At 34.3% G+C, this 14,239-nt stretch overlaps 1 protein-coding gene across 7 annotated transcripts in view; it reads left to right on the top strand.

The window, feature by feature from the left end:
• NOL4 (nucleolar protein 4) overlaps positions 1-14,239 on the top strand; it is a gene marked incomplete at both ends in the record, with an annotated part of 315,002 nt that overhangs the window by 216,014 nt on the left and 84,749 nt on the right. For 4 of the 7 annotated variants that reach the window (XM_081262673.1, XM_081262672.1, XM_081262670.1 and 1 more), the window contains one exon: positions 12,089-12,268. In XM_081262673.1, the coding sequence (XP_081118799.1) occupies positions 12,089-12,268 (180 nt within the window). Of the gene's footprint in view, positions 1-12,088; positions 12,269-13,007; positions 13,200-14,239 lie in introns of all 7 variants that reach the window. The other 3 variants (XM_081262669.1, XM_081262667.1, XM_081262668.1) reach the window with 1 other exon arrangement.

Here is a 14,239-nt window from a genome sequence, read left to right as displayed (position 1 = left end):
GTTCTAGATGGCTGACAGATTATAACATAAAGAAAGTATATATATAAAGTAATATTTGAGAGGGGCAGAGAATCACACTAATAATTTTCTGAGCTAAGAACAGTTTCCCAATTTGCATTATTGAAGTTGCCTGGTGGAAATACATGAAAACTGAGCATAAGTGACTATCCCTACACCTGTTTATCTTCCCTTTGGTCACCCAACATCACTTACTTGCACTCCCAAAAATGGAAGTGCTTCCTGATTTTATAAAATGCAATTCTCATGAGTAAACTGAAGTTTGTTTTTTTCTACAAATAGAAATCAATTCAAAATGTTATTGTTGTTATAATCAGTTTCAGGTATAATAGCTCTGAATAGTGTCCAGTTTTCTTCTCATTTAATCATGATCCCATTTGTAAAAGATAAACTGTAAAACCTTTATACTTAAACCATCTTGTACAAAACAATGGGAAAAAAAAGATGAGATTCATCATCACTTCCTGGTGCATTTGAGTTACTACTAACCATGCCAATATAGAAAGATCTTCCAGGAATACTGCTACCCCAAACGTGCCTGGCAGCATATTATGAAGGTGTTCACAATCACAGCTCCTAAAGTGAACATGTGTTGTTATTCCTGGCACCAAAGTATGTGAGAAATGGAGATAGGAGACACAAATATTAAAGTATTTTCAGCAACAGTTTAGAATGTAGAACATCCTTCCAATGAGTGCCTATGTAAAACAAAAAGATTTGCTTTTCATGGTGTTAGTAAGTTTTCATTTCCTGTAACAAATACCTGAGATAATAAACTTAGAAAGAGAAAAGGTTTATTCCAGCTTATGATTTCAGAGGGTTCAGTTCATGGTTGCTTGATCCTATAGTAAATGGGCCTATTGCAAAGCAACACATTATGGTAGGGAGTTCATGTTAGACTTTATCTGACTCCTTGTATGTGCATGACACAAACCTATAGCAGGTATGAAAGAAACTGTATGCAAAGTCAGATTTTATGCATCTCACTTATACTTCTCTTAGCACATTTCGGCAAACATAGAACCTGTCCATATGATGCCTGGCAGTTCCAGAAGAAATGGCATATGTTTTAGTCAGCTTTTTCACTGCTGTGACTAAAAGACTCAATCAGAACAAGTTTAGAGGAGGAAAAGTTTATTTGAGGGCTCACTGTGTCTGAGGTCTTAGTACATAGATGGCCGACCCCATTCCTCTGGGCTTGAGGTTAGTCTGAGCATCAAGGAAGAAGAGTGTGGCAGGAAGAACCGGTTCACATGATGATCAGGAAACAAAGAGACTCCACTTACCAGATATAAATATACACCCCAAACCCATGCCCCCCATGCCCCAACCCCTCCAGCCACGCCCCACCCACCATCAGGCACCACTCAATTAATCCCATCAGGTGGTTAATGCACTGATTGGATTAAGGTTCTTGTGGCCCAGGCATTTCTTTTCTGAAACTTCTTGCATTCTCTCACATGTGAGCTTTTGGGGGACACCTCACATTCAAACCGTATCAGCATATAAAATTGTCATTGACATATGATATGGCTTTAATATTTAAATTTTCTAGTAAGAAAACTTCTGTATGGGTTTATCAATAACTATGTTATGTGATATAAAGCTATTTTAATAATACAGTTTAAAATAGCATAGCTGTCATTTAAAAGTGTACAGTCCTTAATTAACATTATATATTTTATACATATTATTAACATTATGTTTATATAATAACATTTATATTATATTTATTAACATTTATATTGTATATTAATTTATATAATAACATTATTTTTTCTTTAGAATTATTGGTCATTCTCTAATTCATATATAAAAGAAGCCAAAAACAAAGAGTAAAAGACAGATACAAGCTTCAAAATCTAAATATGTTAAACATTCTTCATTGTTAAAAATGTAAAATTCTGATGGACAAAATTGAAATAAAGGAGAGACCATTGTCAGGAAAATGTAGGCGAGGAAAATGATAGCAAACTAGATAGGGATGATGTCAGGATCCATGATCCTTTAAAACAGAAAAGAACAGAGCAAAGGGAAGACAAAATGAACAGTGAAGAAAAACACATTTAGTCCACAAAGCACATCCAAATGTCAGCAGCAGTTTCATTTTATTTTAATAAGTATTATGATATCTCTGACCTTTTAGGATGAATTAATTTCATTCAATAGTGCTTAATAAAAATGGAGAGTTTTTCCCTTATAATCTTGACAGACTATTACTTACAGAGATTCAACAGAATACTAATGCAAAAATAAGTTATTTTCAAACACCTTATGGGAAAATAAGAATTGACAAACTGAGAGGAGATGCTAGCCAGTTTATTTGAAAACTAGTGGTCATGTATACAATTTTGCTTGTTAATATTCTGAACAAGATAAACATTGTATATTTGGAGTTTTAGAATGGATTAAATATATTAAGAACTCCAGAGGTCAAGGTAACTCCACAAACTCATAATGGCCATGGTTATTTGGATGGCATGCAGATTAGATACAAATGTCCTAGCTACTCCAAGTGAGTTTACCAGATGAGCAGCATCTGCATCCTTTGAGCTCTTACTAGAAATCAAAACTCATGGGCCCAGTTTCTGACCTACCAAACGGGTCCAACAATTTGTGTTTAGCAAATCCTTGGGAGTGAGTTATTATGCATGCCCAAATTAAAGGCCCTCTGCTGTAGCCAACCAACACATCAAAAAACAGGCTTGAAAAAAATGTTCAGAATCCTTCTGAAGCTCACTCTCTCAAAAAAAGTAACTTTCATTTAAAAGTTATTAAATGAAAGAATTTCCTTTTCTAGATTATGATGAAAAGAGTGATTTTCAAAAACAGAAAGTTCATGGGAATATTCAAAGTAATTAAACTTGATCCTTTTTTTTGGACAAGCTCTTGAAAAATGTCAAAACAAACTTATTTAAAATTGCTTAAGTGAATCTAAAAAAAATGGGAAAACACTTTCACATACATTTAGAGATAGCTTGTTAATGCATATGAAAAACAAAACCAGTGTTGTGAGAAGAATGGCATTGCACTTAGATGAACTTAGAGAAACCAATGCCGTTTTTCCTCATAGAAGCCCTTGTGTATCAGCAAAGCATTTCTTCATTTATTTTGCTCTTTGATAGTATCTTTCAAGAAAACTTTGTTATTTTCTCCAGAAAAAAATGGGAAAACATATACAAAATAGTGAATAAATTACTAGATACCTAATACCATCCATAGTTATATAAATGATTAATTGTAGATTCACAGGCAGTTGTTAAGCAGGGAGACAGAGAGAGATATCCTCTGGGCCATTCATGCAGTGGAATGTGACATGAAACTGCAATTTGAACCTTGTGGGAGGAAAAAAAAAAAACTAGTGAGAAATTACAGATTCCTGATTTGGAATGTATGAGACCAGTATTATCTTGCTGTCTTTATTTAATAAGGGATTGAGAGGACATTAAAATAAAAACATTAATGGTATGTGAAAAGATTAACAAAGGTGAACTGTGAAGCCAAAGGACAGCATTCTGACACTAAGTGACTTACTGCAAAAACTTACAGATCACATGAAGTTAATAGTTCTTTAGGAAGAAGAAATAAGACAATTAATGAAGAGAAATGCACTATATAACATGCTGGGAGAAGGTTTATGTTGCATGTTGGATTTGACTGAAGATACTGATATTGATGAAAAAACATGAACTCATGAAAGGCACTTTAATGAAGACATTAGTTCACTGCTCAGGAAAACTTGAGATGTCCTAAAATGTCAGAATTTTGTAATGAAAGGAACTTGATTAAATCTTTCCCAAAACTGAAGACAATTTAACAGTCTGCACGATTTTGATGAATTTGAAGAGCACAGAAAACATTTCTAAACTCTCAACAATAAAAGACACATTTCCTCAGACATGATAAACTGAGTCATTTTTCTATTCTCCCTATAGAGTATATTACAAAATTATTGTCACACACAGAAAAAAAAACCAAAAAGTATGCAATGAGGAAAGATGGAAAGAGAAAAGTATTATAGTATTGGGCCAGCAAATTATTGAATTTATAAAATATTATAATTGTTTGGAATTTGTGATGTATGTGGAATTGATAGTCTTTTAAAATTTTGACATTTGCTGTGATTTTTCTCATTTCTGATGAATATTCACTTTGGCATCTAGTGCTTCAAAAGAACTCACTCTCCAAATTTTATAACTTTCAGGGTGCAGCAAAATTTGAGCCATCCAATCCTATGACCCTAGAACATGCTCTGAGCAAGAAGTGGTACTTCCTCTTGAATGTTGTGGAATGAATGAAAGTCATGACAAAAATACTCAAAAGAGAAGAGAACCAAATATAATTTATGAACTCAAAATGTATTACTTTGAAGTAAAATTTTATTTTAAAATAAATAAAACAATACAAAAATAATTAATGCCCCAACCAAATTCAACAGTAATTAAGATTTTTCTACATTTGTTCATTTTTCATTTTTTTATAGTGAGGACTTTAAAGTATACCCCAGGCGTCTGTGACATCCCATGCCTTCATACTTCAACTTGTATCTCTGACAAATACAGACTTTTGCCTAAATATTTATCTAAATGTTAGAATATCATAGCTAACAAAATTAATAATAACTGTCTTATTATCTAATAGCCCCATTTAATAGCCATGATAAAATATTACCACTTTTCTCCAAAAATTTCTTGTTTTGAATTGAGTTTATGTGAATCATTATCAAATTCCTACACATTTTGTTTTACTATGTCTATTAAATTTTCTTTAATGTGTCTTTTTTTCCCCCTAGATCATCTTATTGTAGATCAAGGTCAATTGTCCTGCACAGTGTTTTCTATCTTGCTTGGATTTGCCTATGTGCTACCTGGTGTCATTTAACTTATTTCTCTATCCATTGTATTTCCAAGAAATGCAAGGTATCTGCTGATGAAAGGTTTTCAAATGTCATTGTGCATCAGAAGTCTATGCAGGGGGGCTGGAGATGTGGCTCAAGCAGTAGCATGCTCTCCTGGCATGCGTGCAGCCCGGGTTCGATCCTCAGCACCACATACAAACAAAGATGTTGTGTCTGCCAAAAACTAAAAAATAAATTTTTTTAATGTTTTTTTTTTTATTGGTTGTTCACAACATTACAAAGCTCTTGACATATCATATTTCATACATTAGATTGAAGTGGGTTATGAACCCCCAATTTTACCCCAAATAAAATAAATATTAAAACTCTCTCTCTCTCTCTCTCTCTCTCTCTCTCTCTCTCTCTCTCTCTCAAAAAAAAAAAAAAAAAAAAAAAGAAGTCTATGCAGGGCATATCAAAACACAGATTGCTGGGCTCAGCTCCATAGTGTCTGATTCAGTTTGTTCTCTGGAGCTAGTCCATCAGGTACATGTTGAGAGGCACTGTTTATAGACTGAAGTTCCTTTTGTTCTGTTTGGGTGAGCTAGCTTCTTGAGTGGTGCTGTGTGCTTTATTTTGTGTTATATCTGAAGGCATACAGAGTTTTTAAATGATGCTAGGATTGCAAGTGAATTCTGTCTTAAATACCTGATATTTTTTAAAGTAACTAAGATAATTTTTTAAATTGTTATTTTAAAATTAACTCATATTAGCTTCTATACAACTTCAAAGCATAGAGTCATCATTCAAAAAATTGTTTATTTATATGACATGTTTGGCATGGTGCAATGTCATAAAGACAAAAGTCTGGTGGCTAAAAGATCTCACCCTCAGGATGGACATGGCAACTAACTTGCATAATACCTTTACTATGGGTGCTGTGGCAGACTTATCACAAAGCATATTATTGAATCATGCCTGTGTGGTACTGAATTCATGTTTTCATTTCTTATGTAAATCATAAAGAATAAATAAATACTTCCTTTATTTCCATTAGCTTTATACATAGGAAAGGCTCCCATCCCCAACTGTGTCTCATACTAAACACTATGGTATTGCAGTCTAAGCTGTCCTAGGCTCCAACTACAGTGAAAGCAAACAGATTCAGCTTTGTTCCAAGAGGAAATTTTTAAGGTCCAGAGATGGCAATTCTATGACAGTGGAATATGTAAGAAAATAGAAGTGCAAATGTATTCTCAGAAAGGTTCTTGCTAAGGAAAGTCATACTTTAACACAAGAGGAGCAAGTGGATTATGTAAATAAGACAATCATCTAGCCTTCTCCCCTTAAACCAACAGCTGTGTTTGGAGGATAAGTAGTTCTGTATCTTGCATTAAATTGTGGTTGTTTATTTTTTTTTACTCATTTGGAGTTTTTAGATTTATACCTGAAATAAGAAAATAATTGTCCTTGAAATGCAAGTTTCAAGGTCATGATCATCTAAAGTTCTTATTTAGGCAAAGCAGTTTATGAGGTACATGATAGTCATATTTTAGCTGGGTTATTTGAGGACTGATGAGTTTATATCACTTTAATTCTAACATCTCTCCATTAAAAATAGTTTTGTAGAAAAAGGGAGACTACAAGCAGTTTTGAATGCTGATCTATAGAGAACATGTTTTGGATATTGTGAGGGAAAAGGTAGAGTGATATGTGTTGATCCACCTCAGATTAGTTTGAAGGAAAATACAATAAAATACGTGTGTAAATCTAGTGTGTTAGTCAGCTTTCAATCACTGTGACCAAAAAATCTGACAAGAACAACTTAGTTATTTTGACTCATGGTTACAAAGGGTTAGCCCAGGGTCAGCTAAGTCCATTGTGCTGGGCCCAAGGTGAGGTGGTGCATCATAGTTGAAGGACAGGACACAGAGGAAAGCAGTTCGTCTCATGGTGGCTGTAAAGCAGAGAGGGAGGGAAGGCATAAGGGGCTGCGGGGATGATGTACCCTTCCAGGAGCATTCCACCAGTGACCCATCTTCTGTAGTCAGTTACTTGCCTACAGTTACCGTATAGTCCATTCAAACTGAAATGAATTAATCAGGTTATGGCTCTCACAATCCAATCATTTTACCTCTGAATACTCCTGTATTAACAAAAGAGCTTTTGGGGAACACTCCCTATCCAAACCACAACATTCTACCCCTGCCCCCCAGAAACTCATGCCCATCTCCCAATACAAATGCATTTAGTTTATCTGCAAGAGTCCCATGGTCTTAACAGTTTCAGTACTGCCCAAAAGTTCTAATCCAAAGTCTCATCTGAGACCCAAGGCAAACTCCTTGCTGTAAACTTTAACTCATGATTCTCTTGCTGCAGTCTCCAGAGTTGCTGGGATTACAGTCTTGGGCCATACTACTTGGCAGAAACTGGAAATTTTGTATACAATGAGTTTAATCTGATTTGATTTAAAGAGTAGATCTTAATCAATAAGAAAGGAAAAGAATGTTATTCCACTTGAAAAGTAGAATTCAATTTCAGTTTATATTATAGTGGTTAAAAAAAATTGAACGTGTTTCAGATTTATATCCTGATTATTCATAGATCTGCAAATTGGGCTTTCTTTACCTTGAGTCACCAGGGCTATAAATCCTTCCTGGTTCCAAGTAGTTTTATATACAGCAGACAACTACATTGGCATATAGAAAAAAATGAATTAGACACCATGTTTGAATTCAGATGAGTATTACAACATTTTTCAAATATTGCCCATTGCCATTTAAAAGCATACTTACTATATTTATATTTTAAAAGCTATCAAACTTTCCAAATGTATCCCTTATATTTTATTGGATTATTCCACCTTGTTAATGATTTGAGCTGTAAAAATATGATGATTTGTAAAACTTGACTTCATTTTTAAGGTCAGTGATCTGTTCTAGTTTTATTATGCCTCTTCTGATTATACAGTTGTAATATTTTAGTGTGATCTTTATACTATGTGTTTTATATATTAGTATTTCACAGAGACATTTAAAATACTGCCTACTTAAAATTTCTCATTGTAGAGGTCATTCATAAGGGCTTTCTTTTGTTGATAGATTTGAGGTTTGATATTGCTGTTTATAGAAATGCTATCATCCTTTTATTTTCTTTGTCATGTGTGAAATATATATTGTTAATCTGATCTTATATTGATTGATTTCTGTCCTACTCTAGACCCAAAGGTAAAGGAAACTTAGAATTTAAGCAAAAATAAATAAATAAGTAAATAAATAAAAGTGGGGTTGAGTAGATGGAAGATGTATAATATCACACAGCTAAAGAGTCAAGGGCTGAACTTTAGCAACTGTTGTATCTGGGTGCAAAGATGTCCTTGGGACTCTTTTGTACTACTTATCTTTGTGGATTCAGCTTGATCTCAGCCTCAGAGAAGCTCTCTTCATCTAGAGACAAAGTTAAAACACATGCCTTGCAAAGGGAAAGTTGTACCATAGGGTTGACAGTTTTCATCTGGTCTAGCAGAAGCTGTTTCTGAAGGCAAAGATATTTGGCTAACAACAACAAAAAAAATCACAACAAAGCCTCTTGGTCTTGACACCCTGATGCTATGATCTGTCTGTGAAAGTGTCTAGATTGGCATTTGCTTCCTCTTGCACATTTTTCTTTCCCCTCTTGCAACCCACTCTGGTTTTGAAATTCAACCTCTCGTTCCTTTTAACTCCCATGGACCCTTACTGTGAAACCCATGAAATTCTATATCACTAGCCATGAATGATGAACCCTGCTTAACTTCTCTACTGCTTTGCTCAGTGTCTGAAACTAGCTCTGTAAATTAAATTTTCTGATCTTTAATTAGATGCTTTATATTTTAGACAATATATTATATTAGTCAGAACCAGTAAGAGTAGGAGTTTACAGAGTGAGAGATGTAATTAAGATTGAGAAGCCCCACAATCTGCCAGTGGAATAGTTTAGTCTCAGTCTCAAGACCCTACAACTAGAGCAGCCAATGGTGTGATAATATAGAGATCTTGGTGTGTCTCAGCTCAAGCAAGCAGAATGGATGAATTTTGACTTCCTCTTCTGCCTTTTGCTCTATTCTTGACTCAAAAGATTGGATGTTATCCATTCACATTGGGGAAGTCAGTCTGCTTTACTGTCCACAAATTCAAATGCTAATCTTATTCAGAAATCTCCACACAGACACACCTAGATATAATCTTTAATCAAATATCCAGGCAGTCTGTGATCCAGTCAGGTTGATACATAAAGTTTACCATGATATACACCATTGTTTTATTATTATTAGCAGCCATGTAATTCAAAATCATTTATAATATATATACTAAAATATTTACACCAGTTCTGCTGTGATGTTCAGTTATGTGGATGTTAAATCTGGATGCAATATTGCCTCCAATCCATACAAAATACATAACTTCTTTTAGAGTTTCTCAGGATGTATTTAATGAATATCTGTAAAACATACTTATAGTTAACATTTAGATGATAGAATTGGTTTAGCGTATCTTATCCCAAAGGTTCTTCTATTTTACAAGTTGTTGTCAAGAAATACAGAGTCTTAGGAATGGATTTCTACTGATACTCTAACAATAGCCTCATAAGCAGTCATTGTCTAGACAAAGAAAAGAATAGGTTTAAGATAATACATTTAGAATCAAACTGCATAAGTTCAAATCCTGATTTCATTTACTAGCTGTGTGACATTAGGGAAGTTACTTAGCCAATATATTGTTAGTAATATAAATTATATATGTAGAAGGCTTAGAATAATGCCTGGCACAGAATAGATGTCCAATAAATAATTGTTGAATAAATTTCGCTCTGTGGCATACTATGTTAGCATGATACCAAATGTATGATCATTCTCAATAAAAGTTTCTTGAGGGGGAAAAATGATTGACATAGATAAAAGGTTTTTTTTTTTAAATTCTGTTGCTTTAATGTTAGTCTTAAAAGTTTATCATTATTATCATTCATTGAGTTTATTCTCTTAAATATATTTTATTATTAAAACGTGTTTTATGCCAGATTATGTTAATTCCACAAATTGAAAAAAATCTATTCACTATTTACTTCTATAGATATTTCTTTAAGGAAACCTGTTCAACCAGGTGTGGTGATGCACACCTGTAATTCCAGCCTTTTGGGAAGCTGAGGCAGGAGAATCTCTCAAGATCAAAGACAGATTCAACAACTTACTGAGACCCTGTGTCAAATTTTTAAAAATTATCTGGGGATGTGACTTAGTGGTTAAATTCCCTGGGTTCAATCCTTGGTACCAAAACAAAGAAAGAAAAAAAAAGGAAAGAAAACCTATTCAAACAGTAGAGTAGAAGAAGGGGCTCAGTAGGAAGGGGGAGGAAGGTGAAGGATAGGAGAAGAGTAAAAGGAGGGAAGTATTGGGGATTGAAATGGAATAAATTATATTACACTTATTTATGAATATGTCAAAATGAAGTCACTATTATATATAACACTAATAAAAATGTAAAAGGTAAAAATAAAAGGAAACCTCATTATCTGTTTGATAAGTGTATCTTTTCTCTAATTGAAACAACATGGTACAGTAAAAATAAATTATTTAACTATATCATATGATCTGTGGAAATTTTACAGCAAGTGATAATGCTTCTTACTTAAGAATCAAAAAATTGCAGGCTACTGTTGTAAAATAAAATAGAAATAATGCATCTAATTTATTTAGGAGGAGTAATAGTTGAAGGTGAATTCACTTAAAATCATTTTGTTTTCATATCAACATGTACATTAACCTATAAATATTTTGTATTCTTCCTTCAATTACACACACACACACACACACACACACACACACGCCCACATACTTACCAAAAAAGTGTAATTTGTATAAACTTCTTATTCCACCACTCTTGGCTTCAGGCAGAGGTATATTCATATAGTGGTTTCATCATTTTCCGAAAGAGAAGAGTTTATTCAGCCTTTCTGAAGCAAATTCCTTATCTGTAGAACTGGGAAGATGATATCTCTGCACTGGGTTGCTGTGAAAATTAAGGGAGCCAACAGTCTAGATGTACCCTGCTCCTACATTTATTTCTTTTCTGTATCTCACACAATTTCTTCATTATTTAATATCTCATAAAACAGTTTTACATCAATCAATAAAAATAAATTCATCATACTTCTCTTTAAATTATCTTACATCTTAGTTTACATCTTATCAAAGGTACCTACAATATGCTTTGATAGTTGTTGATTAACATGGTCTCAAAGAGGTAATATAAAACAGTGTATTGTTATGCTGTACACTGCTAAATTAAGTTCCTTACCACACCCATACACCTCGATTCCCTTTACTTCCAGGTCACTTCTCCCAAACTCACTTAGAGGTTTTAAAAGGAAATATGGAGTATCTTGAGTATGTATAATCCCCAAATAAAAAGCGATCAAAGTCAGTTTACGTACTATTAAATGGTATCATTTATATAGAGAAACACATATAAATTCTTATCATTAAACTTCCATGAAAGCCATTAACTATTTATATGTAAAAAGAAATGTTGAAATATTTTTAGATTTCAGATGTTTAATGATTTTTACATTGAATTTTCTGAGCTATTATTTAATTGATCTTGCTTTGAATTCGTTATATGATATAGTGTTGGGATACAGAAGCACTAAATTTCACAATTAGAAAGAAAAATGATTTTCTTTTTCTAAAATCAAAATCAAATGCCCTTTTGAGAATCACAGAAAACTTATAGACTGCTTTTAAAGCATCTTATAATTAGTATTTCTAATATCACTATCCGTTCAAAGAATACTAACACAATTAGACTGACTATGCTCTGAGGCGAGATCTACTTCGAATAACATGTGATTTAATGATTCTCCTGTAAAATTAATTACAGATTACATCTTTGGGGGAATATAAATATTGATTGGAAACAGTAATTGCTCTTGAAGAGCAAAGTTCAATAAAACTTTCTGCGATGATGGAAATGTTCCATGTGGCTATTGAGCCCTTAAAACATGACTAGCAAGAGGAGGAAAATGCATTTTTACTTTCATTTGAGTTAATTGTGATTTAAATTAAAATAGCCACAGTGCTGGTGCTATCAACGCCAAGACATGATTTTTTTTGAGCCACAGCAGAATTAAAAATAAAACATAAAATTCGTAAACGTGTTCAATGAATTTATAAGCAGCAATGTCACCCTTTCTTTTCAGTCTCCTGCCCATAGTTACTCAAGCTATGAGTCTGGCAAAAATGAGAGTGTAGACCGAGGCGCCGAGGACCTGTCACTCAACAGGGGGGAAGAGGATGAAGACGATCATGATGACCATGATGATTCTGAAAAAGTTAACGAGACGGATGGTGTCGAAGCAGAACGGCTGAAAGCTTTTAATGTGAGTCCTGCCACGCTCCCAGTGTGGTTTTTTTTTTTTTTTTTTTTCCTATTTCACTTTCGTGGTGTTGCCTGTTGGTCAATGTGGATATTTTAGAGACGTGTTTGTTTAATTTGCAGAAGGATTTTAAAAAGTACAGGAAACACTCTTTGCCAACCAGACACCAGAATTGCTGTGTTTTGTTTAGAATTTTTAAAGCCAAATGTGAGCTGAAAAACTGGAATTGTGTTGTGTGAGTATGCATGTTTACCCAGTGGACGAAGGGGGACCCCTGCTTCGTCCTTGGCTGAATACGCCTGTCCGTCCTGTGACCTCTTTTCCTTTCCTAGTTTATCTAATTATGCATGACAAGAGTCAATTGTTTGTTTTCAGAGATTAGTGCACTGTGCAGCGTAGGAACAGTCGTATTTATTGTTAATAGAGAATTTAATGGGGTGCTCAACTGTCACAGTCTACTGTTATTTCCTGATTTTTTTTCCTACATAATAGTCTATTCTTTTCTGTCTGTCTGTCTGTCTGCCTTTCTCTCTTTCTCTCTTTCGGTTTTTAAAATTTCCAACCATTTAGAAAAAAAATCTTTTAAAGAGTGTTTGCTTAAAATTTCTGGCTTTCCATTGCAAAGTTCTCCAGTGCATAAACCAGAAAAGAATATTTTCCTATCGGTAATCAAGACAGGAAGCTAGGAACAGAAGAGAGCAGCCCTCCAAACCCTTCTCCTCTGTCTCCCTCTTGCCAACAGATGTTTGTCAGGCTGTTTGTAGATGAAAACTTGGACCGAATGGTCCCAATCTCTAAGCAGCCCAAAGAAAAGATCCAGGCTATCATTGACTCATGCAGGCGACAATTCCCTGAGTACCAAGAGCGTGCCAGAAAACGTATACGTACTTACCTCAAGTCCTGCAGGCGGATGAAAAGAAGTGGTTTTGAGATGGTGAGTTCTGAATTAAAACACAGCCCTAGATTCCATCCAAATCCCACATGTAAACCATGACACTATTTTTTTTTATCATCTTAGTGTCTTTTTTTTTTTTCTCCATAATGTCAGGTCAAAGGGGTTTCTGTTCACTTGTTTGTTTTTCCCCCCCTTCTCCTTTTCATCTTCCTGAACTATTTTATTCCCTTTGTTTATTTAAAAAGGCATGTCTTGTGAGATCAGGGCTCTCAGGACCACATGGTATCATGTCACAGAAAAAAATGAGGGTGATACAAGTAAAATCCCAGGGAGAACCAGCATCTCCTTTGGGGTGGCTCCCTTCCTGTCACTGCTGAAGTGGCATGAGGGTCAACAAGGCTTGAACTGAAGCAGGAGGTGTTATATCATTCACATGGCCCACGAGCATGGTTTCCTCTGGAACAAAAGGAAATGGATGGATCCATCTAAACAATGTCACATTCGTACCACCAGTTAACAAATAGCAAACCTTGAAAAATCAAGATCAGGGAATGAAAATGCTCAGATGAAAAATAAGTCTTTCTTGTGCTGGGGATGTTTACTTCCATACTTTTGAATGATACTGTTAGCTTTTGAATTGAGCTGGGCTTTATAGATGGAAGATGTTAGGCTGGAATTAGATTACTTGAAGGGATGGAAATTAGAAAACAGTAGGGTTTTTCCCAAAAAACTTTAGTCTATGTTACCTTGCTCTCATGGTTACACCTAGAAATAGCACATACTTGTGCATTGTATGCATTATTCATTTTTTAAAACATTTTTTTGTATATGTGTGAACAGGAATGTAATAGAATTATTTGGAAACATCTTTTTTTCTACTCTTAGCTGAGACAGCTCCATACAGGCCTAAACTATTAATGTTTGTGATCTGTGCTTTTAATTTAGGTGTAATAGGGTAGGAGTTGGTATAGATAATCGAGGTTTTTGAGAGTGCCATATGTGAGAATTTTGAAGATGTAAAAATCTTGTGAAATGAATGACAAATCCACTGTACATTATCATTTTTTTCTACATTGGCT

The sequence above is a fragment of the Spermophilus citellus genome (assembly GCF_964194105.1).
Source record: "Spermophilus citellus genome assembly, chromosome: 12".
Taxonomy (NCBI): Eukaryota; Metazoa; Chordata; class Mammalia; order Rodentia; family Sciuridae; genus Spermophilus; species Spermophilus citellus.
The sequence above is the reverse complement of the archived record's forward strand: the minus strand, read 5'-3'. Positions and strand labels throughout refer to the sequence as shown.